Source organism: Phascolarctos cinereus, unplaced genomic scaffold, assembly GCF_003287225.1.
Source record: "Phascolarctos cinereus isolate Bilbo 61053 unplaced genomic scaffold, phaCin_HiC Scaffold_726;HRSCAF=1367, whole genome shotgun sequence".
In the NCBI taxonomy this organism is placed as follows: domain Eukaryota; kingdom Metazoa; phylum Chordata; class Mammalia; order Diprotodontia; family Phascolarctidae; genus Phascolarctos; species Phascolarctos cinereus.
The window spans coordinates 220,456,366-220,480,059 of NW_027556098.1; the positions used below are offsets into that span (position 1 = coordinate 220,456,366).

General features: G+C 38.3%; 1 protein-coding gene across 1 annotated transcript; it reads right to left on the reverse strand.

The window, feature by feature from the left end:
* Nucleotides 1-1,124: 1,124 nt before the first annotated feature.
* G6PC2 (glucose-6-phosphatase catalytic subunit 2) lies at nucleotides 1,125-12,212 on the reverse strand. Its single transcript, XM_020990825.1, has 5 exons — nucleotides 11,995-12,212; nucleotides 11,114-11,223; nucleotides 7,125-7,236; nucleotides 4,031-4,146; nucleotides 1,125-1,636 (listed from the first exon to the last, which is right to left on the reverse strand). The coding sequence occupies exons 1-5, from the start codon at nucleotides 12,210-12,212 to the stop codon at nucleotides 1,125-1,127; spliced, it is 1,068 nt and encodes a 355-aa protein (XP_020846484.1).
* Nucleotides 12,213-23,694: the final 11,482 nt, after the last annotated feature.

Consider the following 23,694-nt stretch of genomic DNA (forward strand, 5'->3'; position numbering starts at 1 on the left):
AAATGCTACCATTAAAAATATTTATGATTAATTTAATATGTCATTATTTTAAAGAATTCATTAATTAGGTCATTAAAATGAGCAGCATGTGGCATTTTTATACATCAGAGGTAACTCTGAACAGGATGAACTGGATGGAGACAAAATAGTTAATCATCTCAGCGTTCAGAAGTATTGACTGTCTGGGTCCATTAAAAAAAAAAAGCAACCCAAACCATATTGGGATATTCTCAGGAGAACATACAACAATATCTATAATGATCGGTTTTAAAGTATTTAGATTTTGATCATTGTGCAGAATAAACAAAGATTAATGCAGCTAAGAGCTAGGATTATCATTGGTTCCACTGAGCTGGGATGAAACCTTGAAGAAGACAATTCACTTGTTTTTTGTTAGAATGAGATAAGAAGTAATACTGAATTTCTATCCAGCTCCCAAGGGCTTGTAGGTAATAATTCTATGATAAAGGACTTCAACAACCTAAGGAAAGAGGAAGCCTTTTTTTGTAACACTTTCCAAAAGAGTAAAAGTTGATTTCATATTTAGTATATTCATATTTAATAATTTCATATTTATTTCATATTTATTGTGAAAGTGTCTACCACTCTGCAGAACCATGACATGTACCATTGAAAAGAGATGCAAACTGAGACACCTACCCATCATGCTTTTCCTTTCCCCAAAAATGTTTGCATATGTGTTGGTGTATTATATAAGTGTCTTGCAGGGTGATTAACCTGTTCAGAATAATGCCAATGTATAGATCAATCCGGATTCAACACTTTAAGTTCACTTAAGATGTAATTGATTTAAGTACTGTCAAAATGTCTTCAAAGGAAAGTATTGAAGTATTCCCCTCCATTTTGAAAGAACAAAAGGCACCAAAACATGGAGTCATGAGTAGATCCTCAGACTAGGAGTTGGGACACCTGGCTTCTAGCCCTGGCTTTGCCTCTGACTAGCTATATGACCTTGACTTAACCTCTTTAGGCCTTGGTTTCCTCATCTGTAAAATAAGACTAGACAGTTGATCACTCAAGTCTATAACTGTGATTCTACTGGAGGGTCAAGGGAATTTGTCCTGTGAGAAGGGACATAACTCTTCCCCCTTACCCCAGTATATCTAATCAATCTTCTTTTCCCTTGGCCTCATTAATACATGTATGCAGTAAGGAATCACAGCAACCACAGCCAGTGGAATGGATGCACTTTTACAGAAAGATAACACGTAAAACAAATACTCAGCATGGGTTGGGATCTTAACAAAGTTGTACAGCTGCAGGAGGGTCAGTGAAGTCATCATGCAAAGCAATTTGAAACTCAGCTTATAACTATCCTTTCCTCGACAGCTCAGAAAGAACATTTCAGAGTTGATTGCAAAACCCAATCCAAAGAGAACTCCCAGGTTTCTCACCAGGCCAGCAAATGGAGTTGTGTCAATGTGGATCCAGTCTGGATTGGCACACCATTTCTTGGCTTTGGGGACAGACCACAGAAGATCAATATCAAGAAGTTTGAGAACTAGGTAAAAGCCAAGGGCAAAAAGAAACAGAAACAGATTGGTCTTGATATATGTTCTCAGACTTGCTGTTTGGATTCCGGGTGTATGTTCAAATGCTTCTGCCACAAGCATGCCTACAAATCAGACACAAAAACTATAAGTGAGTTTACTTTCTTGCCAGTCAATAAATATTTATTAAGTACCTACTGTGTGCCAAGCACTATACTAAGTACTGGGGATACAAGGTCCTTACCAGAAATCATATTCTAAGAGAAACAGGACGGCCTTGTGAAAAGAACACTACTAGATTTAGAACCAAAAAGCCTGCTGTACACGTATGGTAAAATGTAAACTCCCTAAGGACGGAGACAATTTTTCACTTCTTTGCTTTTGGATCCCCATCACCTAACACAGTAGGGCAGCTAGGTGGTACAGTGGATAGAGCACCAGGCCTGGAATCAGGAAGACTCATGTTCACGAATTCAAATCCTGCCTCAGATGCTAACTGTGTGACCCTGGGTAAGTCATTTAACCCTGTTTGCCTCAGTTTCCTCATCTGTAAAATGAGCTGGAGAAGGACATGGCAAACCACTCTAGTATCTTGGCCAAGAAAACCCCAAATGAGGTCACAAAGAACCACACACAACTGAAATGACTAAACAACAAGCCGGTACCTTGTGCATGCTAGGCACTAATAAATACTTTTTGAATAAATTTGAATTGGACAAGCAGGGCTAAGTATAAGCTTTGTGACTCTGAGAGAGTTGCTCAGCCTTTCTGGGCCCCAGTTCCCATACTTGTACAAGATAGGGTTGGACTAGATGCTCACTAAGATCCTTCCTGGTCTAACACTCTGTGCATTCCATGACCACCTTTAAGAAAGAAGTGGCTCCTCCAATCACTCACTAGGTCTGGGAACTCGGCCAGGACATATCATTCAGTGCATCAGTTTCCTCATCTGCAAAAGTGAGGGGGTTGAACCAGTTGATTTTTTAGGTCCTTTCCAGTTCGAATAGTCTACTAATCTATGATTTATGGCCTTTGAGTATATGTACTAATTATTCCCAAACCTATTTTTCTAAGTAATAGTTGTCACAATTTCTCAACCCAACAATATGTTTGCCTTTCTGGGACTTGAACCACCAATGTTAACATGGATCTTTCATTCATTCACAGTCAACAAGCCTCTCACTGTAAGCAGAGCATTTAACTAGTGCTGAAAAATAATTTTTTGGGGGGGAGGGGTCTATATCTGTGGTTTTATCACTTTAGGAAACCTCTAATGTGGAAACTCTCCAATGATGATGATACTAATAACTGCTGATATTTGTCATTAAGTCATTTTTTAATTGTGCCTGATTCTCCATGACCCCATTTGGGGTTTTCTTGGTGAAGATACTGGAGCGGTTTTGCCATTTCTTTCTCCAGCTCATTTTACGGATAAGGAAACTGAAGCAAATAGGGTTGCCCAGGGTCACCTAGCAAGTAAGTCTCTAAGACTGGATTTGAACTCAGGATGATGAGTCTTTCTGGTTCCAAGTCCAGCGCTCTACCCACTACACCACCTAGCTGCTGATGTTTACCTAACGCTTTAAAGTTTGCAAAGTACTTCATGTGTATTACCTCATTTGAGCTTCACAACAATCCTGTGAGGTAAATGCTATATCTATCATTATCCTTATTTTACATATGGGCAAATCAAAGCTGAGACAGATTAACTGATTTACCCATGGTTACATAGACACAGTCTTTGCAAGTATCAGAGGGAGGGTTCAGCCCAGGTCTTTTTGGCAAGTACTGCACTCGATCTAGGGAGTGTGAGAGACTGAATTCAAACCCAGGTTTTCCTAAGCCTCAGTCTGGCATTCTATCTACTCTGTCACACTGCTTCCCTTGATACAGAGTGGCACCACATCTGTTACTCGTAGTCTTAGAGCATTGTACAGGATGTGGAGAGGTGAGTTACTTGCCCATAGCATGTGTCAGAGGCAGGATTCGATCCCAAGTCTTCCTGACACCAAGGCTTTCCAACATTTCACAGCAAAGATAAATTTCATTTCAAATAATATATGTCATTAAATTACTGGGCACTTGAAGGACACAGAACATTATCCTTAGCTCTTTGGAACTACATAAAAAATCCAGTCATGACAAACAGCATTTTCTGAAATAATGGGGAGCTGCTCAGTGAAGCCCATCAGCCAGTGATGACTGTGCACAGATGGCTCCATCACAGAATGGCATTTCAGTTGGCCATACTTAACTCCACCCTGGGCCCAAACATTAAAAACCCCAGATAAAGTGATGGCTTATACAACTATATAAGTCAGAAAATCAGAAAGGCATTTTTTACTTCTTCAGGTCCTACGCTATTGTGCTATGTGCACACAGCTACAGAGGCCTAGAGAAGGCAACACAAACCTCAATCCATTCCCCTTTTAATCCCAGTGAGAATCTGGCAACATATGGCCAAGGGATGAGGCTAAAACTTTCGAATGATAAAACTAAAGAAAAGAGATCATATTTACCACCAATTACACCAAGAACAACTTGATGAGGAAAATGTGTCGCTATGAATACTCTGGAGATGCAGACGCTGATTTGAATCAACCAAAAAACACTCCAAAGAAATGACCAGGTAAGTCTGTGGTGGAGAGACAAGTACACACATGAAACATAAAATTGAAAGTGGTTTTATATTATTTTATTTAGAGCCCTATTTCCGTGTGCTATGTAGGTTTTGAAAATCTTCCATTCATGTTTATATTATTATTATTATTATTATTATTATTATTATTATTATTATATTATCATAGCTAGCATTTATATAGTGTTTCAATGTTTGCAAAGTGCTCTATAAATGTTATCTCACTTTAGATTCACAACAATCCTAGTAGGTAGACCTGTTTTATAGATAAAGAAACCGAGGCAGATAGAAGTTAAGTGACTGGCTGAGTAACATAGCTAGTGAGTATGTAAGGCTGGATTTGAACTCAGTTTTTCCTGATTAAAGGTCCAGTGCTCCATCCACTGCGCCACCTTGTTTCTTCTAATTCCTGAAATTTAATAAATGCTATCAATTAAAGACAATTTAGACATTATAACAGTATTTATTGATTGGGGAGGGGGGTGCATGGGAACCACACAGTCTGGGACATTCACTTTTACTCTGAATAATCAAGAACTAGTCAGTGAACGTGAACTTGAACGGACTTCAAGGGATAGTGAAGATTAGAAGGGCTTGCTATGCTAGGGCCCATTGGGTCATGACATGCCTGAACAACTAAACAACAGTCATTCCTATTTTTGTTTGCTGTTAAGTTAGTTTGTGATAGTATTTAGATTAATAATTGATATAAACCAGATAGGTTTACTACAATTTCTAGTTCCTTTATGAAAAAAGGTTTAAATGGGTTAGATTCAATAGAATCTGTGACCTAATATTTTTATTTTTGAGATGTAGGGGAAAGGGCCGAGGAAACCTGAAGCTACAATTGTGATGAAAGGCAATGATGCTCAAAACTTCCCTTTTTAAATTATAATTCTGGAAAAAGGCAGTCCCTTCTTTAAAATAACTCCAAAAGTGACTTCCGGAATATTACTGGTGTTTTAGAATGGTTTTTATATGGCCCTCAGGTCACAAGTTTCTTCTAGAAAGGGCAAAGACTAGGTATTGATGAGACTTTTAAAAGAAGGAAGAAAGGAAGGAGGAAAGCATGCTATCTGGTACAACTAGTACTATAGCTAGAGACAGAAGAACTGAGGTAAGGTCTGGCAATGTCAGTTACTAACAATGATTGGCCACGTGGCACAGTTGCTAGGGCCTCGAGTCAGGAAGACCCTCAATTCAAATCTGGCCTCACACACTTATTTGCTGTGGAGCCCTGGGAAAGTCACTTAACCTCTGTCTCAGTTTCCTTAGTAAAATGAGAATCATAATGGCACCAATTCCCAGGGTTACTATAAGGATCAAATAAGATAATACATGTAAAGTGCCTAACATATAGTAGGTGTTTAATAAATGAGTAATCTTTTTTCTATGTGGCCTTGGGCTAAGTCACTTGAACTGTTCGAGCTTCCGTTTCTATTCGTAAAATGAGGATCAAATGAGACAGCATGTGAAAACGCTAAAGAACTATATAAAATGTCATCTATGATTACCTGTGATTTGGGAAAGGGAAAGGAATTAGTGGGTGTGATATGTAAGACTTAAATTCGAAGCATTGAAAAGTACATCAAGAAAAGCTGGTCAAAAGAAAAAATATTCTTAGGTTTAGTCATATTTGTTCAAAGAGATTCGACAGACAAAACACTTAGTTTCAACTGAAACCTCACTTGAATGATATTTTGCAAATGTAAATTATTATTCACATTCATTGTAACACCTTTCTTGATGTTTTTGCACTAATTAAATTATGAATACCTTAAGCATTAACTGCTATGTGGATACCCTCGAACAGGTCAGATGTCGTTACTGGAAACTTTGGGGAGATACTCAGATTAACTCAACAACCATTTATTAAGCACCTACTATGTGCCAAGACCTGTGCTAATATCCAGTATTATTCCAAAGAGTGTGTCATCAGCTGGGACCTGGAAAATTTTTCATTAATCAATAAAATTATTGTAACAATATGCTGCTAAAAAGATTAAATGAATTTAAATTATTAGCAATTTTCAGAACTAGCTAATGCAGCTAAAAGATTAAGTGAATAAACCATCCCAGGGAGGCTATAATAAGTATTATAAAGATTAGAGAATGATTTCCTCCAACTTGGGATTTAAAGGACTTGGGGGAAAAAAGGAAAAGAAGATGCCCTGTCTAACCAAGAAGTATAGGAAAGTGTCAGAAATTTAAATTCCAGGTCCCTATGTATCTATGTCAGATAGAAAAAGCTTCCTTTTTATTAATTATACTATAAAGAGATCACCAGCAAATAGGACTCCAGGGGAAGGTTGTCCCCTGTAATGTGCGGACTTCTTGGAGAACATTTCACATCTACGTTCTGGACAGATTATATATTAGGAATAATTAAAATTCTTTAAATTCACTGGTTAAGACTAATTGGCATCAAAATGAATCAAATTTTGTTTTGAATACCTTGCTAAACGTTTAAAAGATGGTATCTGACTACCTTCTTTGAGCTCAAGAAATTAACCATTTAAATGGAAAAAATATGAACTATTAAAAGAAGCAGGCATAATTGTATGTAAACAGATACCTTCAGAGAGTATGAAAGTCATTTTCAAACTTCCAGTTTTTCTTAAAGAGAGAATTTGCATGCAAAATAAGACCTTGTATATTTTTAGAAGAGTTATTTATAGGCCACTAAAAATGATAATTATGTTATGGTAACAAAAAGGCATCTAGAACAGGACATTTATCAATGGAAAATTTCCAACACTCTGTTGAAACAATGGCCATGAGCTAATTAGAGGGTTATCTTAATTCAAAATATAAATCTTCCATTCATGTTGCTGTTCAGGGTTTGAAGAGCCAGAATAAATAAATATATTTCAACAACTGCAAGTACATCGTGCTGGGATAAATGAAAGCAAATGTGCTTTATTCAATAATGTCCAATTCAAATGAAATATTGCAGAAACCAATCCAAAGCTGACCTGTGCAGAGTCACTGATGATTTATCTATTCGACCCCCAGTGTAGCTCAGCGCAGCTGTTACCATTACATACCAGACACAAGACGATCCCATGGCATGACCTGAGGGACTTCCTATAACAATAAATAACAGATGCATTTAAGAAGTTATGAAGGTATAAGAAGTTTTGGGAATGAGCATTGGAACAGGAGGCTGAAAATTTAACTCAGGAAAAATGCCCCAGTACTCTAAGTGACTTTTTGGAGACAAAGTGACCTCTTCCCAAATTGGCTAATGGGGAGTGGGGGAGGGTAGGAATTGAGCTAAACTGCTTCAGACTCAAAAAACATGTATTTTTTTTCTTGAAACATCCTGACTTTCAAAATAATCAGTTCTGATAAGCCTGAATTTTCAAAAATGGCTAAAGCCTACATCTATAGCCAACTGCATTCAAGTGATCTTTCCATTGACTTCAATTAAAGAGAAATCAAAGCACATCCCTTGGGAGGCCTGGGACTGGTCAATTTCCATTACAATGAACAGGTCAGATGGTGAATAGTAATGGACACTAGCAGACAACCTGTACACACAAACAGCTGTCCCTTGCTGACCCCATATGGGCAGAGTCTTGGCTTTGTTGCCATGGTAGCCACCTGGCTACTTTTAGAGAACTGGGAGGTGCAAAAGGAAAAAAACAAAAGAAACCATGAAAAAGGGATGGACTTAGTGGAGCCTCTTCCTGGGGAAAAGATGCCTATTTCAGGTTCTCTGTGCTGGGGCTTTCCTGATCCTAAATATCGCTCCTTTCCAAGTGTCTAAATATTTTCTTTTTGCTTCATCACATTGCCTGAAATCCCACCCATTAGAGATTAATTTGTACTGCCAAGCAATCTCTCTCTCTCTCTCCTCTCTCTCTGATCTCCCTTCCTTCCTCTCTCTCTTTCTCTCTCTGTCTCTCTCTCTCTGTCTCTCTCCCTCTCTCTCTCTCTGTCTCTATCTCTTTCTGTGTGCCTCTCTGTCTCTCTCTCTCTATCTCTCTGTCTCTCTGTCTGTCTCTCTGTCTCTGTCTGTCTCTGTGTCTCTCTTTTTCTCTCTCCCTCCCTCTTGCCCTCTCTCTGTCTCTGTCTGTCTCTGTCTGTCTCGGTCTCCCTCCCTCCCTCTCTCTGTCTGTCTCTGTCTCTGTCTCTCTCCTCCTCTCTCTCTCCCTCTCTCCTTCCCTCCTCTCTCTGTCTCTCTTCCTTTCTGTGTGTATCTCTCTGTCTCTCTTTCTCTCTCTCCCCCTCCCTCTCTCTGTCTCTCTCTGTTTTTCTCTCTCTCCCCCTCCCTCTCTGTCTCTCTCTGTTTTTCACTCTCTTCCTCCTTCTCCCTCTCTCTCTCTCTGTCTGTCTCTGTCTCTCTCCCTCCCTCTCTTTCTGTCTCTGTCTCTCACTGTCTCTATGTCTCTCTGTCTCCCCCCTCTGTCTGTCTCTTTCTCTCTCTCTCTCTTGCTCTGTCTCTCTCTGGCAGTGTTAGGGAAAATCTATGATCTATTCACTAGATTAGTCCAATCAACTTATTCTCTTGCTAACACTGAGCTGAGAGAAGCAGTTACAAAGAAAGAATTTGACTGTGTAGAAAGGGAGACAGAGAAGCAGGTAATTCTGTAGCACAGGCCATTTTGAGGAAAGTTACTGGTCTATATGAAAGAATGATGACAATCTGAGATAACTGAAGATCTAGAAAAGGTACACTAATACAGGTTTTCTTAACCTGGGTCCGTTTGTTTGTTTGGTTTTAATTTTGATAACTCTATTTCAATAGAATTGGTTTTATTTATAATCCTATGTATTTTATTTTATGAATTTAAAAATATTCTTAGGAGTCCATAGGCTTCTCCTGATTACTAAAGGGATCCATGGCACATACACACACACACACACACACACACACACACACACACACACACACAGTCTAAGAACTTTTGAGAGGGAGAGAGGTAAAGAAAAGGTGGGTTGAAAGTACCAAAGGCAAACCCTACCGTTTTCCCCCCGAGTTTGACCTAGGACTGGCCTGAAGAAAATGATCCTCTACTGTCTCTGCTCCGTAGCACAAAAGTTTTTGCTCCCAGGATGCAGAAGTCAGACTGCTAGCGATCATACCAAAATCAGGCAACCAAATCATGATTTGTACATGTGCCAAACAACTTACACGTGAATTTGAAAAAAAAGCATAATCCATGTTTAAGTTGTTTACTAGCTAGTTGTTTAAAACTGAAATATTTCAATTCTCCTCCATCAAGAATCGTCATCATAGTGTTTGTATCAGCTAGGCCAAAGAGGTAATTAATTGACCTTAAAACCAGGAAGTCAATTAGAAACATAAATTCCCATTTCTCTCTCTTTTTTTTTTTTTGGTAGGAGGGGACTGGATCCAGATTTGTGATTTCATGGTATGGGAAAGTCCCAGTAAGGAATCTCCTTCTATCAATGCTGATTGAAGTGTTCTTCAGCTTATAATCTTGGAAAGCTTCCTGAAGCAGTGGTCTAATGATTTGCCCAGATTGACAGTCAGTAGAGGTCAGAAGTGGAACTTGAACCCAGGACTTTCTGACTTTAAGACCATCTCATTTTCCACCATACCTCTCTATTCCAGTCTGTTCTATTCTAGTCTAGTGTATCCAATAGCATTAACTTTGTGCAACATTATACACACAAACTCTTTCTCTCTCTCTCCCTCTCTCTCTCTCTCCCTCTCTCTCCCTCCCTCTCTCTCTCTCTCTCTCTCTCTCTCTCTCTCTCTCTCTCTCTCTCTCTCTCTCACACACACACACACACACACACACACAACACATATATATCTTGTGGCAAATAAATGACATCATAACATAATTCTATAACTTAAAAATAATGTAACACTATTTTCTCTTTTGACTTTCCAAACAAACAAACAAAAAGCATCATTCTTGTAGACAGAAACTCAACATTCAGGCTAAAGTGTTTATATTCCGATTATGGTAAGCTCTTATAGAAAAGACTATCTGTGCACTGCTTGTGCATGAGAAGAAAGATGAGAAATTTAAACAAAAAGTATTCTGAGGTCAGACATACTCTATCCTGCTAATGGGAATACCAGGAAGCCCTTATCATTCCTATAGGAATACTGTGTATGACAGTCCATTCTCTACCCATTAATGATATTCTCAGAAGACCTATAATGCCTTTGAAAATTGTTCAACAGTATGCACATCGACATTTCTAGAATTGCACTGTAGTTCTGGGAATGAATGTCAGCTGTTGTTAAAGGATACAGTCCACTGCTGTGTTGCTGAGTAAATGCTCAAATGACAAAATTATTTGGACAGTATTATCATATTTCATTTTTTGCAGTTAATGCAAGAGGTTGGTTAGTCATAAAAAAAAATTGTCTTTCTGCACCAGAATATCTTTATGACTCACATTGGAATATTAAGAATTCTTACTCAGATTATTTTCTTTATTCAATTTAATTCAACAAGAATTAATTAAGCATCTACAATGAGCCAGTTATTATGCTAAACTCCCTACTATAGCCCCATAATAATTTGTTAGATGATCATTCCACTTATTATCCAATGTGTTACTAGCTGTTAGTAAAAGGGAAAAAAACACTGGTCTTTGAATCCAAAATTGTGGACTCAAGTTCAAATTTTGCCTCTTACCATGTCACCTTGAGTAAGTCACCTTCTCCAAGTCTCCAAGTTTTTTCATCTGCAAAAGGGGGGTAATAATTGCACTAGATACCATATTGGGTTGTTGTGAGGATGGTACTTTATAAACTGTAATGTGTGTGAACTCATTATTCACAGATTTACAGATTATTAATAGCTAGTACGGCTCTTCTAATCTAACCTCCTCATTTTTCAGATGAGGAAACTGGTATACAATGGTGGAGAGACCTAACCAAGTTCTCACTGTGACTCAGTGACAGGATCAGGATTCTAAACCAGGTAATTGGAATCATGTCATTATTTTGGAACTACTAAAAATATCTTACCTGGACCAGTTTCACATGTTGTGGGAAATTGTTCAAGCCATGGACTTGAGTGATTTGTATAGATCTGAGTTTCTTGGACCCACCAATAAGGGCGATGACCAAATAAAATCCTACATTAAAAAAATTAGTAAATACATATGTACCATACACACAACTTTCATTTCCTTAGGGTAAAATTTTCTTTCTCAAACAAAATGCCCCAAAGAAAGAGATAGACGAGCAAGCAGAAGTACAGAGCTTTTGAAGGAATCTTGGGTTCTAGCACATCTCCTACCATACTGACAAAGGCCAGTCATTTTAGTTTTCATCACCACTTGCAATATTAACCATACAATGAGTTCGGTTTCCTTACTTAAGCACTCTGTCATCTTGAGGTGGTTATTTTTCTTTTGGAGAGGCTGGCCGTATGATTTCATTAGCACAGGAAATTCCCAGTGAGGAAACTTCTCCTGCCAATGTAGATCATCATCTGCTCTGCAACTTACAGTCTTAAAAGGATTTCTGAGGCATTAAGAAGTTAAGGAACTTGCCCAGGATCACACAGCAAATATTTGTCTTCCTGACTGTGAGGCCCTTCCTTTATTGGCTGGTTATACAGTAGAAGTATAAATTATTCTGAAGAATCAATCTTTTTGAAGCCATCCACCTGCACTTCAGGCAAGGGTCCTTTCGATTTTGTCATAAAATCAATCAGTGGGTTTAGGGAAGTAGCTGTTAACTGTGAAAGTCCATTCACTTGTAAGTTCTGTTCTTCCCATGTGACTAAGACTGCTTCCCCAGTCTAAGACTATTGCATATATTCTGAAACCTTTAAGCTGAACTAAAGTTACAGAATAATGGATGTTAGAGGGAAAAGAAAAAAAAAATAAAAGGAGCCTTACCATTTAAATATAAGGTTGAACCATTCCCCAATGACAGCTACCCATATCATCTTAGTTCCAACTGTCTGATTAAGCTGAAACCATAGTGGGAAATAAACCGAAAATATATTACGAGGATCTCCCACACTGGACATGAAATTAAGAAAATCATGGTAAGCCTGATAGTCCTTCTGCAAATGTTGAATCACGAGAATTCCATTCCTGTGAAGAAAATCCATTCCTAAAAGAAGACAATTCTGGACATAAAGAGATTGGAAACTAAATGAAGTGGTTTTCATTGCTTTTATAGGGTACCCAGGTGGCGTGTCTGGCTGTGAATACAACATGTGATTCTGTCCATCTGTGGAGGAGGCACGTTGGTCCTTTGCTGGTGAAAAGCTCGTCTGTTTATGATTTTAATTGGAGGGAAAGAGGTTCTGAAGTACACACTGATTTGCAGCAAGTCATGGGGAAAGTGGGGTTGGGGGACAATGCATGTCTTATGCAACTGTCTTTTCGTTTCATGAGCAGTTGGACCATGTTTGCTTGCCGTTTTTACACAGTTCATTTCTCTGAAGGTCAGACATTTATTTTTCTATGCTTGACTAGAGGAATATGAAAGTCATTATCAAATGTCAATCTAGGCATTTTAATTTCAAATAGAATATAGATATAAGTTTATTTATTATATCTTTGAGGAGGAGAAAAGTAACAATTGTTCAGCTAAAAAAATAGCTATGGCATGGAAAAGAGTTTGTTAATTCCAGGTTTTATGTTGTTTTTAAAGGAAGTTTGTTGTTTTAGTTGTTTTCAGTCATGTCCAACTCTTCATGACCCCATTTGGGGTTTTCTTGGCAAAGATAACTAGAGTGGTTTGCCATTTCCCTCTCCAGCTTATTTTTATAGATGAGGAAACTGAGGCAAACAGAGTTAAGTGACCTGCCCAGGGTCACACAGCTAGTAAGTGTCTGTTGTTGTTGTTGTAGGAAGTGTCTGAGACTAGATTTGAACTCAGGAAGATGTCTTCCTTACTCCAGGTCTGGTGCTTTATCCACTGCACCACCTAGTAACTCTAAAAGGAAAAGCTTTTATTACTTCTTTACAGGCAACAAGGAATAGTGGATCAAGTTCTGCACTTGAAGACCTGGAAGTTAAAGGAACACCTGGGTTAAAATCCTGATTCATACCCTAGCTGTGTGATCATAGGCTGAACCTCTGTTTCTTCATCTGTAAAATGGGGTAACAACCCCTGGGATACCTACCTCACAGATACTGTTGTGGGGCTCAAATGAATTAATCCCATGTTAGGCATTTTGCAAACTTTAAATCACTATATTCAATTCAATTAAAAATATATATATTAAAGGTCTACTACCAGTAAGGCACTATGCTAAGTGCTGAGGGTACAAAGACAAAAACCAGAAATTGTGCACAATGCTTTCTACATGGCACTTAATAAATGCTCCTTCTCCCCCCCCCATTCATTTATTCTGCACCATCAGGTAGCTGTGAGCTTGTCTGAGTATATAAAGGTCAGTATTTTTTATTGTTACTTCAACCTATGACTTAATCCAATGGGAAGGTCCCTTTACAAATTAACCATTTAATTTAGCAAATCGCTTGGGGCATGGAAAGATGAACTAACTTGCCCCTGGCACAGCTAATACATAGTCAGAAGCAAAACCTTAACACCAGTAAAACCCTGCTGCCAAGACTGATTCTTTATCCTCTATTCTGGATTGGCTCTTCCTAAATGTCATTTACTTTAATTATTAGCGAGACACAAAAGTAGGACAGCAAAGGTTTAGGTCACTAAAACACCCATTGGGTGCCATTATTGTTGAGTAATTTTATCAGTGACTTGGAGCCCTGAGAGCATGTTCATTAGGTTGGCAGCAGCAAGGACAAACTGGGCAGACTTGTTCATATCACAAAAGATAGGAATAGAATGTAAAGTAAACTGGAAAAATTAGGGAAATGGGCTGTCAAAAACAGCATGTTCAAAAGGCCCTAGTTCAAGGCCTCAAAGCAAACATTCATATGTACTAAATCAGGAACGAGTGGATAAGCAACAGAAAGAAAGCTGAGGTTTGACTGTGAGCCAGAAACGCAGTGCTGTGAGTCCGAATGTGCAATATCATGTGCTAAGGATGGCAGCAGTGGTGGGGTAGTGGCAATAGTAAATCCCACGAGAAGGCAGGGAGAGGGCTGACTTAGTTGACCTCTTAATGGCCCTTTCAGATCTCTAATTCCATTAACCCTTTCAGTTTATATACAGTCTGCTCAAGTCATTTCTGCCAGTTTCCAACTAAGACTAAAACAAAGCAGCTCCCTTCATTCCCACCCCCCCTAAAAAAAACCTTTAGAAGATTCTGAAAATACTTGTTAAAATGAATTTGAAAGCAGCTGAATTTTCCTTTTTAATTAGAATTTTGTGCTGAATGCATCAGTTGCTTAATGCACCGGTATTATGTCAAGGGCTTAGAGAAACTCCTCAATTAGAGAAAGTATTTGTGGAAGTTGGAACACATTCAACATGAAAGAATGAATGAAAAAAGTATTTATTAAGTGCTTACTGTGCCAATCATTGTGCTAAGTGCTGAATACGCAAATGCAAGAAGCAAGATAGCCCTCACCTCCCTCAAGCCACTAGTGTTGTAATAGAAGATCACACAAAGTTAACATAGTGGCTGGGGAAAGATGTTTTGTTCAGGGAAGTTTCAGGGATGGGCAGTAGAGCCATAGAACAATTCCTTTCCACAAATGATAGGATTGACTTGATAGCTGCACCCCAGAGGTATGTGTGGGAAGGAGAGAGGTAAAGGGGGAGGGATTGTTATGAGCCAAGGCATTGCATGAAAATGATTAGCATACACCAGCAGATCTGGGGCTAGCTAGACATGATGAACTCTCACCAATCAGGAGCACAGAGCCCGAGGGCAGGAGCTGGAATGCCCATCTGGTGCAGTAGCAAGGAATGAGGTAGCAGAGAGAGAGGATAGAAGGAGTATGAATGTGATTTCCTAGAATGCAAAGAGGCTTTTACCTCAAGCCTACCTCAGGAACCACCCCTTTTATGAAGCCTTCTCTGCTTTGTCCAGTGGAAAATTACTTCTCCTTCCTAAAATTTGAATACCTTCTTGCCTGGTCTTCTATGCATTTATAACTTAATAGCTGGCATTTATATGGACCCTACTATATGCCAGGCATTGTACTGAGTGCTCTCTCTCTCTCTCTCTCTCTCTCTCTCTCTCTCTCTCTCTCTCTCTCTCTCTCTCTCTCTCTCTCTCTCTCTATATATATATATATATATATATATATATATATATATATATATATATATATATATATATGTATATATATATATATATATACATATATATATATATATATGTATTATCTCATTGGATCCTCACAACAACCCCTGGAGGTAGGCACTATTATCATCATTATTTTACAGTTGAGGAAACTGAGGCAAATTGTGGTTAAATGACTTGCTCAAGGTCACTGAAGAACTATGATTTGAACTCAGGTCTTCTGACTCCAGGCCTAGATCTCTATCCACTATACTACTTAGCTGCCCATAAAAATATAACTTACATCATCCTCCCTTGCACCATCATTTTTGTTTGTATGACTAAATGTATATATGCATATATGTATACAATATGCAATGAATATTAATATAATTTAATATTAGAGAATTATATTCTATTATAATATAATATGTATAATATAAAATAAGATGTATGTAATATATGCATTGTTTCTGCAATTTTAGAATGCAAACTTCTTTTAAGGAGGTTCTGTGTCACCTTTCTCTGGTCTTACAATTTGTAATTGCATAATAAATATGAATTGAATTGAAATTGAATTTCTTGGGGAAAAGGTTGAACAAATAATACTTAAAGCTGAAACATTCTTACCTTGAAATGGAGATTGTCTTGACAGCAACAGGACAGACCTTGCTATTAGTTTTGTCCATGTCACTGGCTAGTGAAATCAATCTGACAATCAATAAACATTTGTTAAATGACAGCAGTTCCATAAATAGATCTGTTCTATTCAGGATGTAAACATTGGTATTGTATTAATAATTCCATGGCTTTTCTCCTGGGCTTAATTTGTACCCAGCATTTCATTTCCGAGTTTGACTTGTTAATGACTATCTAACAAAACTTACTTTCATTCACTACCTGTGTGAACTCTTACCAGGCCTCTCAGACTAACTGTTCAAGTTGATTCTTAAAATTTTGGAAGAAGAAAAAACCAGGAAGTTAGCCTTTTGTATGCTCTCACAAAACCTTGCCCTTCCTCTATAACTGCCTGATTTCACTCCTAGTTAGTCCATTCTGAATATTTGTTTGAGTATAATGTTGCATAATGATAATAATTTACACTGATGTGTTTTAAGGGTTGCAATTTATCTCCTACATAATAACTCTTTGAAGTAGGTATTGTAAGAATTATGATCCTCATTTCACAGATTAGGAAACTAAGGTTAAGACAGGTGATTATAAGGACCCAAAATATTAAACGTATTAATATTAAAATATTAAAAGTCAGAGTGGAGGGGGGGAGTAAACCCAGCTCTGTTTACTCCCAGTCTCTTTCTTCCCCACTAGTAGAATGAATTTAGCTGATGCAACTCATGTTACTTTAAAACGCCTTGTGTTCATAGTGAAACAATGATTAACTTAACTTCTTTGAATATTAAATCAAACAACAAGCATTTATTAAACACCTCTTATATAGATACTCAATGGATAGAGAGCCAGCCTCAGAAACCAGTAACATCTGGGTTCAGGTTCCACTTCTGACACATGCATAAATAAAGCATTCATTAAGTCAACACAGTTCAGATGTTATCAAGGAAGCTGCCAGAACCCCAGCTTTCTGGTCTCAGTATTCCAACTACTTGAGCTCATCTAAGTAGAAGGAAAAGACATGTTTGGCTGCGATTGTAAACCATTTGGCTGGGAGAGAACGTTAACAGTTCATAATGCTGACCCTATAAACAAGAGTTGGGGTACAGACTCCTTCTCTAGGGCTGTTTAGACAGCCAAGGCTGACAATTGCCTTTCAGACATGTTTTCTGTGCCATCCATTACAGAGACAAAGGGATACATTATGTGACTTCTCCAGCTGCCTTTCGGCCCTATAAATCTGAATTTTCATTTTTGTATGTGTGATTTTTTATTCTATGAAATCAGGATGAAAACATATCCTAGATTTGCCGAAGACTGGTTTTAAACAGGCTAAAGTCATATCACTCTTCTACATCACTAATTGACTCTGGCTATCCGGAATCTTTGCTTCTAGGTGTTTTGCAGATTCAGGTTCTAAATTGTTTGCAGCATCTTTAATGAGCCGTGGGCAAAGACATAAAGTAATGAGCTTCGGTCGTAGTTTCCTCTTATTCTCCATTTTTTTTTCAATCCATGTTAGTATTGCATTATTTATAATGTTCATTTTCAACCTCAATTTGTCCTTAAATCAGGGCATGAATGATCCATTTCTGTTTACAGTGAATGATGTCAAATGCATTCCTTTTCTGCAATATCATCTTAAAAAATTAAACTTTCGGCTCTTTCATTACTTAATATTCTGCAGGCAGGATGTGCTTGGCATGGAAATGAGCTTGGTGCCTTACTTAGCTAACTTACAAAGAGTCTAATGCCAAGAGATGGATAGAACCTCAGAGGACAAGAGCAAGGTTAAAAGACAGTTCACAGAAGAACAAATATGATAATGTATGTAAAGTATTTTGTAAATCTTAAATCACTATATATCAATGTGAGTTGAATTTTTTTTTAACTGGACCTGTGATTTCATGGGTATAGGGAACTCACATTAAAGAAATTCCCCTCGCAAGTGCAGATTAGCACTTGGGAAATTCATAGTCATTAGTAAATTGCCCAAGGGACATTGATTTGCTCAGAGCCACATCGTGAGGATGTGTCAAGTACAGCCTAACTCTAAACTTGAACCCACATCTCCCTGACTCTGAGACATGTTTTCTCTACCTCATGCCACATTTTCTGTCTCAGCCCTGGGCCAATGGTGTCCTAATTGCTAAGAACTCGCCATATCCAAAAGGCCCAATTACCTGATCTGGCTTCAACTGCCATCTTCCTTGCATGCTTCCTTGAGCACATATCCCCTACCTCAGTTCTTTCCCTTGCCCTGGGAACAGTAATCCAATCAACATTACTGTTGCTTCTCCTAAGGGCATGTCCTGTCAATCAAAAGCTCTATGATTCTACTCAGCACCTCTGTGCCTTCCTAGACCATGACACCCTTTCCTAGTGTTGTCTTCCCCTATTAGAACGTAAGCTCTTTGAGCAGAGATCGTCTTTCTTTGAATGTGCTTAACACAGTGCCTGGCACAGAGTAAACACTTAATAAATTCTTTTTTCCATTCATTTTTCTCATGATAATAATGATAAGAACAACATTTATTTTTATCACTATTAAAACAAGGATTTCATAAGACAGTTTTAAGGAGAGGTCAGAAAAAGAGAAGGAACAAGAAGGGATCGAGCTGAGCTCTATAGGGGAGTGAGAGTACAGGGAGAAATTGCTGGGGAAGTGCTCTATGTTGCACTGAATCCTGATGGCCTGCCACCTTCCTTTCCCTTATCTTCCTTTACTTTCTCTGACACAAGCCTATCTTGTTTCTCCTTCTACCTCACTGACCACCATTTTACAATCCTCTTTCTCCTACTTCCTAGTGAGCATCCTCCAAGCTTTAGTCCTGGGCCCTTTTCTCTTCTCTTTCTACGCTTTTCCACTCACAATGTCTTTGACTCTCACAATTTCAATTATTACCTCTATGCAAGTAAGGTGGAAACAGTCACTTAGACTCTCCATGCTTTAACTTCCTTATCTTTTAATAAAAGAACAACCACAGAACTAGACCTCCAAGGTCCCTTCCAGCTTCGAAAATCTTAAATCTTATGATCTGATGAAATATACCATCCTCCTCCAGAGAGAGAGGTCATGGATTCAGAGTGCACATTGAGAGATGTGTGTGTATGTAAGTATGTATATGTGTGTATACACATGTATGTGTATACACACATATATAAAATACATATATATGTATATGGCTAATTCAAGAATTTGTTTTTCTTGACTATACATATTTGTAGTGGGTTTTATTTTTCTTACTTTCTGAATAGATGGGAAGAGAGGAGGTGGGAGAGAATTTGGAACTGAAAATAAAATATGATTGAATTCTAAAAATAAATAAAAATTAAAATATATTAATAAACTTTTTTTAAAAAACCCTTAGGATCTGAAGGAATATTTGTCCTCCATACTTTGAGATCATTATTAAACATTAATATTAAATTAATATTAAATATCAATATTAAAGATGATTTGATCGTATAGTGGATCCGTTAGTCCAAACTATGTGGTTGACAATAGAGAGAACACTGCTTCTGGAGGCAAAAAGACCTGTTTAAAATCTGCCTCAGAGACTTACTTGCTTGAGATTGTGGGCAAGTGACTTAACTTGTCTAAGCCTCAGTTTTCTCATCTGTAAAATGATGATAATGATAGCACCTACCTCACAGGGTTTTTATGAGGATAAAATGATATCAAATTTATAAAGTGCTTTGCAAATCTTAAAACTATATAAATGTTAGCTATTTATTATTATCATTATTAATATTAATATCCTCTGTAATTCCCACAGTTAACAAATACAGGACACCTTCAAATTATACCAGATTGTATTCCAAAAAGTTCATTTGTAAGTCAAAATGTATTTTCCCACAGAAACATAGTTAAATATGATTTAAGGCAGCAGGGTCTATCCTGTCCTAGCTCCCAATACCCAACAGCCTGTGAAAGTTCTCAGAGCTGCTTCCTGTCCCGCCCAATTCCTTCCTTCTGTACCCTGTGCCTTGGCATTAAGCCTAGCTGGTTGAGTGATTAGGTGGTTACCTAATTGGTAAACCTGGAAGACAATCCCTTCTATGCAAACTTTTTTCTCCTTGCTTCTGTTGCTGTTGCTAAACTGTCATATAGGCTTAGATAAGACACACCAATCTTTATCAAAATTCACATACTATGAATTCTCTCTACCAATTCACTGAAGGTCATTGAGTCACTTTTAAGTCATTGCTAAAGAGAGAGCAATTGATAAATCTGTAATGAGATTAGGTTTACATTTTCTGGAAGTAATCCATTGATAAACCACTTTGCTAAAAGCCTAGTAAAGGCTTTTAATAAGAACCTGTTTCATCAGCTAGCCCTTTAATTCTTGTATCCTGCATACACACACATGAGCAATGTTGTGAATCATTGAATGACCCCAGAAGTTTCAAAAATGAGCAAATCTGTTATGCTTTCTTCTTAGAATCTTTAGCCTCCTTCTAGGCTCAATTCAAACAACTTGTCCTTTTAGGAAACCTTTCCATGTACAATGTCTTTTTAAATTATCATGTAGTTATCAGTCAACTAGCATTTATTAAGTAGCTACTATGTACAAGGCACTGTCCTAAGAAAGGCAAAAAAAAAAGTCTCAATGAGTTCACAGTCTAATCAGGGAGAAAACATAAAACTACATGCATACAACAATACATGCAGCATAAATAGTCTCAGAGGAAAGGTGTGAAGATTAAGGAGATCTGGGAAAGGCTTCTTCAAGAAGGTAGGATTAGCTGAGACTTCATGGAAGCCAGAGAAGCCAGAAGGAAGATGTTAGAAGGGAAAACATTCCAGTGAAAATCCTCCATGTAGAAAGATGGACTGATCTGTGAGGTGCAGAAAAAGGCACCCGCCCCAGACCAGAGTATGCAGAGGGCAACAAGGTCTAAGAAGAAACTTTGTATCTGTCTGATAGACAGCCAGCTCCTTGAGGGCAGAGACTGTTCAATCGTCACAGTCCCAGTACATAGTTGCTTAGTGATTGTTGAATGAGTGAATCCAGGATATCAAACAATCCTCTTGAATGAACAGGAAAAAAAAACAAGAAATCTCATACAGTTGTATTCTAGCATATCTCCTTCCCTTTCCATCTCCAATCACTGCCTTGTTGTGGCAGAGGGATTTGCATAGCTTAATTTTCATTAATTCATTTGTATATAACATTTTTATTTTATGTTTTATATCTTTTACATAGCATTTTCAGCAATTCATTCAATATTCATTAATAACATGGCTGTGCCATGAAGGGTTACCCAAGATGGTTATGGTGGAGAGTTCTGACAAAAGGTGATCCACTGGAGAAGGAAATAGCAAACCACTCCAGAATCTTTGCCAAGAAAACCCCATGGACAGCACTAACATGATAAAAGAGATGGCAAAAGGTAAAGGGGATGGCAGAGGGTGAGATAGATAGCAACAGACAGACTTCAAGAGATTAGTGGAGGATGAAAAGGCCTAGTGTGCTATGGTCCATGGGGTCATGAAAAGTCGGGCATCACAACAACGACAACATTATGATATGTCAATTTTTAAGAAGTGACTGTTGAACACAAGCCTCCGCTGTGTATCTTGGTTCTGCCTTCAGGCAGATATCTAAAGATATTCTTCTACTGCCACTCCTTCTCAGCCTACTTTGGTTTAAGGAAATGGACCTGACCTCTAGCCAACTACATTAGATGTTTAATTATATTAGAAATAAAATAAATTAATTGTAATTCTTCTATAAATCAGACAGCAGTAGGTGGTAACTCTCCACCCAAATTGCAGGGCTTGGGATGAGTTCTTCACTTTACCACAGGTTGAAAATGTCCACCTACCATCACACACTACTTTTATCCTACTTTTCCTTTGCTCCTTGGCCTCCTCTCTCTCTCTCTCTCTCTCTCTCTCTCTCTCTCTCTCTCTCTCTCTCTCTCTCTCTCTCTCCTCTCTCTTCTCTCTTCTCTCTCTCTCTCTTCTCTCTGTCTTCTCGTCTCTCCTCTCTTCTCTGTCTCTCTGTCTCTCTGTCTCTCTTCTCTCCCTCTCTCTGTCTCTCTGTCTCTCTTCTCTCTCTCTCTCTCTGTCTCTCTGTCTCTCCTCTCTCTCTGTCTCTCTGTCTCTCTGTCTCTCTCTCTCTCTCTCTCTCTGTCTCTCTGTCTCTCTCTCTCCTCTCTCTCTGTCTCTCTGTCTCTCCCTCTCTCTCTGTCTCTCTGTCTCTCTGTCTCTCTCTCTCTCCCTCTCTCTCTGTCTCTCTGTCTCTCTCTCTCCCTCTCTCTCTGTCTCTCTGTCTCTCTGTCTCTCTCTCTGTCTCTCTGTCTCTCCCTCTCTCTCTGTCTCTCTGTCTCTCCCTCTCTCTCTCCCTCTCCCTCTCTGTCTCTCTGTTTTCTCTGTCTGTCTTCTTTTCCTATTAAAATATTTATTTTCAAGCTCTGTGATTCTCAATTCTCAGCCTTTAGAAAATTGTCTTACTAACTTGCACACTCTTACTTTTCCTTCCCACACAAGTGAAACTGAAATTGGTTCCCCTGTCTCTTTCCTAATTCAGACTCCTGACCCTCCAACTATACAGCCTTTCTTCTCTAGTGTTGGACAAACCTGAGCCTCTTATTTCAGTGGATAGTTGTTTACTCCCCTTGCTGTTGCTATTGTCACACATCCCCTTGATTTCCTTTCATACCACGTTCCCATAACTATGTCCCTAGTAAAACTTTATTATTTTTAGTTCTTGGGTATTTGTGCCCTGTGACCTCTCCTACTGAGACCTCTGCTCTTATCTTTCCCTACTATAGTTTTTGCTCTGTCCCTTTCCTTATATTCCCCTTTTTTTCAATTGACATCTCTTGACAGACAACACCCAAATCTTTTTTCAGACCTCACAATACTCATTTTGACTGACCTCTCCTCTCCTGAGATTTTAATTCTACCTCACTCGCCGACCTTATACTGCAGTTGGAAGGAGGGAGTTTTCCCCACTTTTTAAAACAGTATTCTGTATTAGAAAAACAAATACTTGATTACAAATCTTATCAGGAGGGCAGCTAGGTGGCGCAGTGGATACAGCACCGGCCCTGGATTCAGGAGGACCTGAGTTCAAATCCGACCTCAGACACATAACACTTCCTAGCTGTGAGACCCTGGGCAAGTCACTTAACCCCATAGCCTAGCCAAAAAAACCCCAACTTATCAGGAGAGAGTTGACTTTCACAAAATGAACCACCTGCAACTGAGTTCCAATAATTCTAAATTATTTCTATATCTTGAATAACTCTACATTATTTCGATGTATTGGCCTTTACCATATCTCTTCAATCCAGTGATGGAGGGAAAAAAGATCTTAAAACCACTGATTCGCAAAGTCTTTTTCATGTTCAGTATAATTTTGCCACAAATGTGAGAATAGATGTGGCTTTTTTGAAACTGATCAGATATCTGGCTATCTCATTATTGAAAATGATCTGATCATTTTTACTTCACCATTCAGTACAAGCAAATACTTTCCAGACTGCATTCAGACTTTAGTGGCCTTCAGAAAATAATTACCTCCATTTTGGCATCCCAGGAGGACTGGGATACCTGGATAACATGATTACAAATGGTTCCCCTATAGCTGTTCTTCCATTAGTCTCACTTTTCTAGCACTGATCCACACCAATGCATCCATTAGCTTTAACTTAGATCACCTAAGAAACCATCAAAGTCACACATTAATGGAACAAGTAGTACTTTTAAGCTCTCTACCAAGTAGAATAGAATTAATCTATGAGTGGGGCTATGTTCTGCTTGTTAAAAGAAAGTAACAAA

Excerpts from the sequence above, each read along its gene's own strand:
- G6PC2 (XM_020990825.1), bottom strand. The coding sequence starts at position 12,212 with ATGGATTTTCTTCACAGGAATGGAATTCTCGTGATTCAACATTTGCAG. Across the intron at positions 7,237-11,113 it reads AACATGTGAAACTGGTCCAG|GAAGTCCCTCAGGTCATGCC; the intron begins GTAAGATATTTT and ends TTATTGTTATAG. Across the intron at positions 4,147-7,124 it reads TCATCAGTGACTCTGCACAG|ACTTACCTGGTCATTTCTTT; the intron begins GTCAGCTTTGGA and ends TCTCCACCACAG.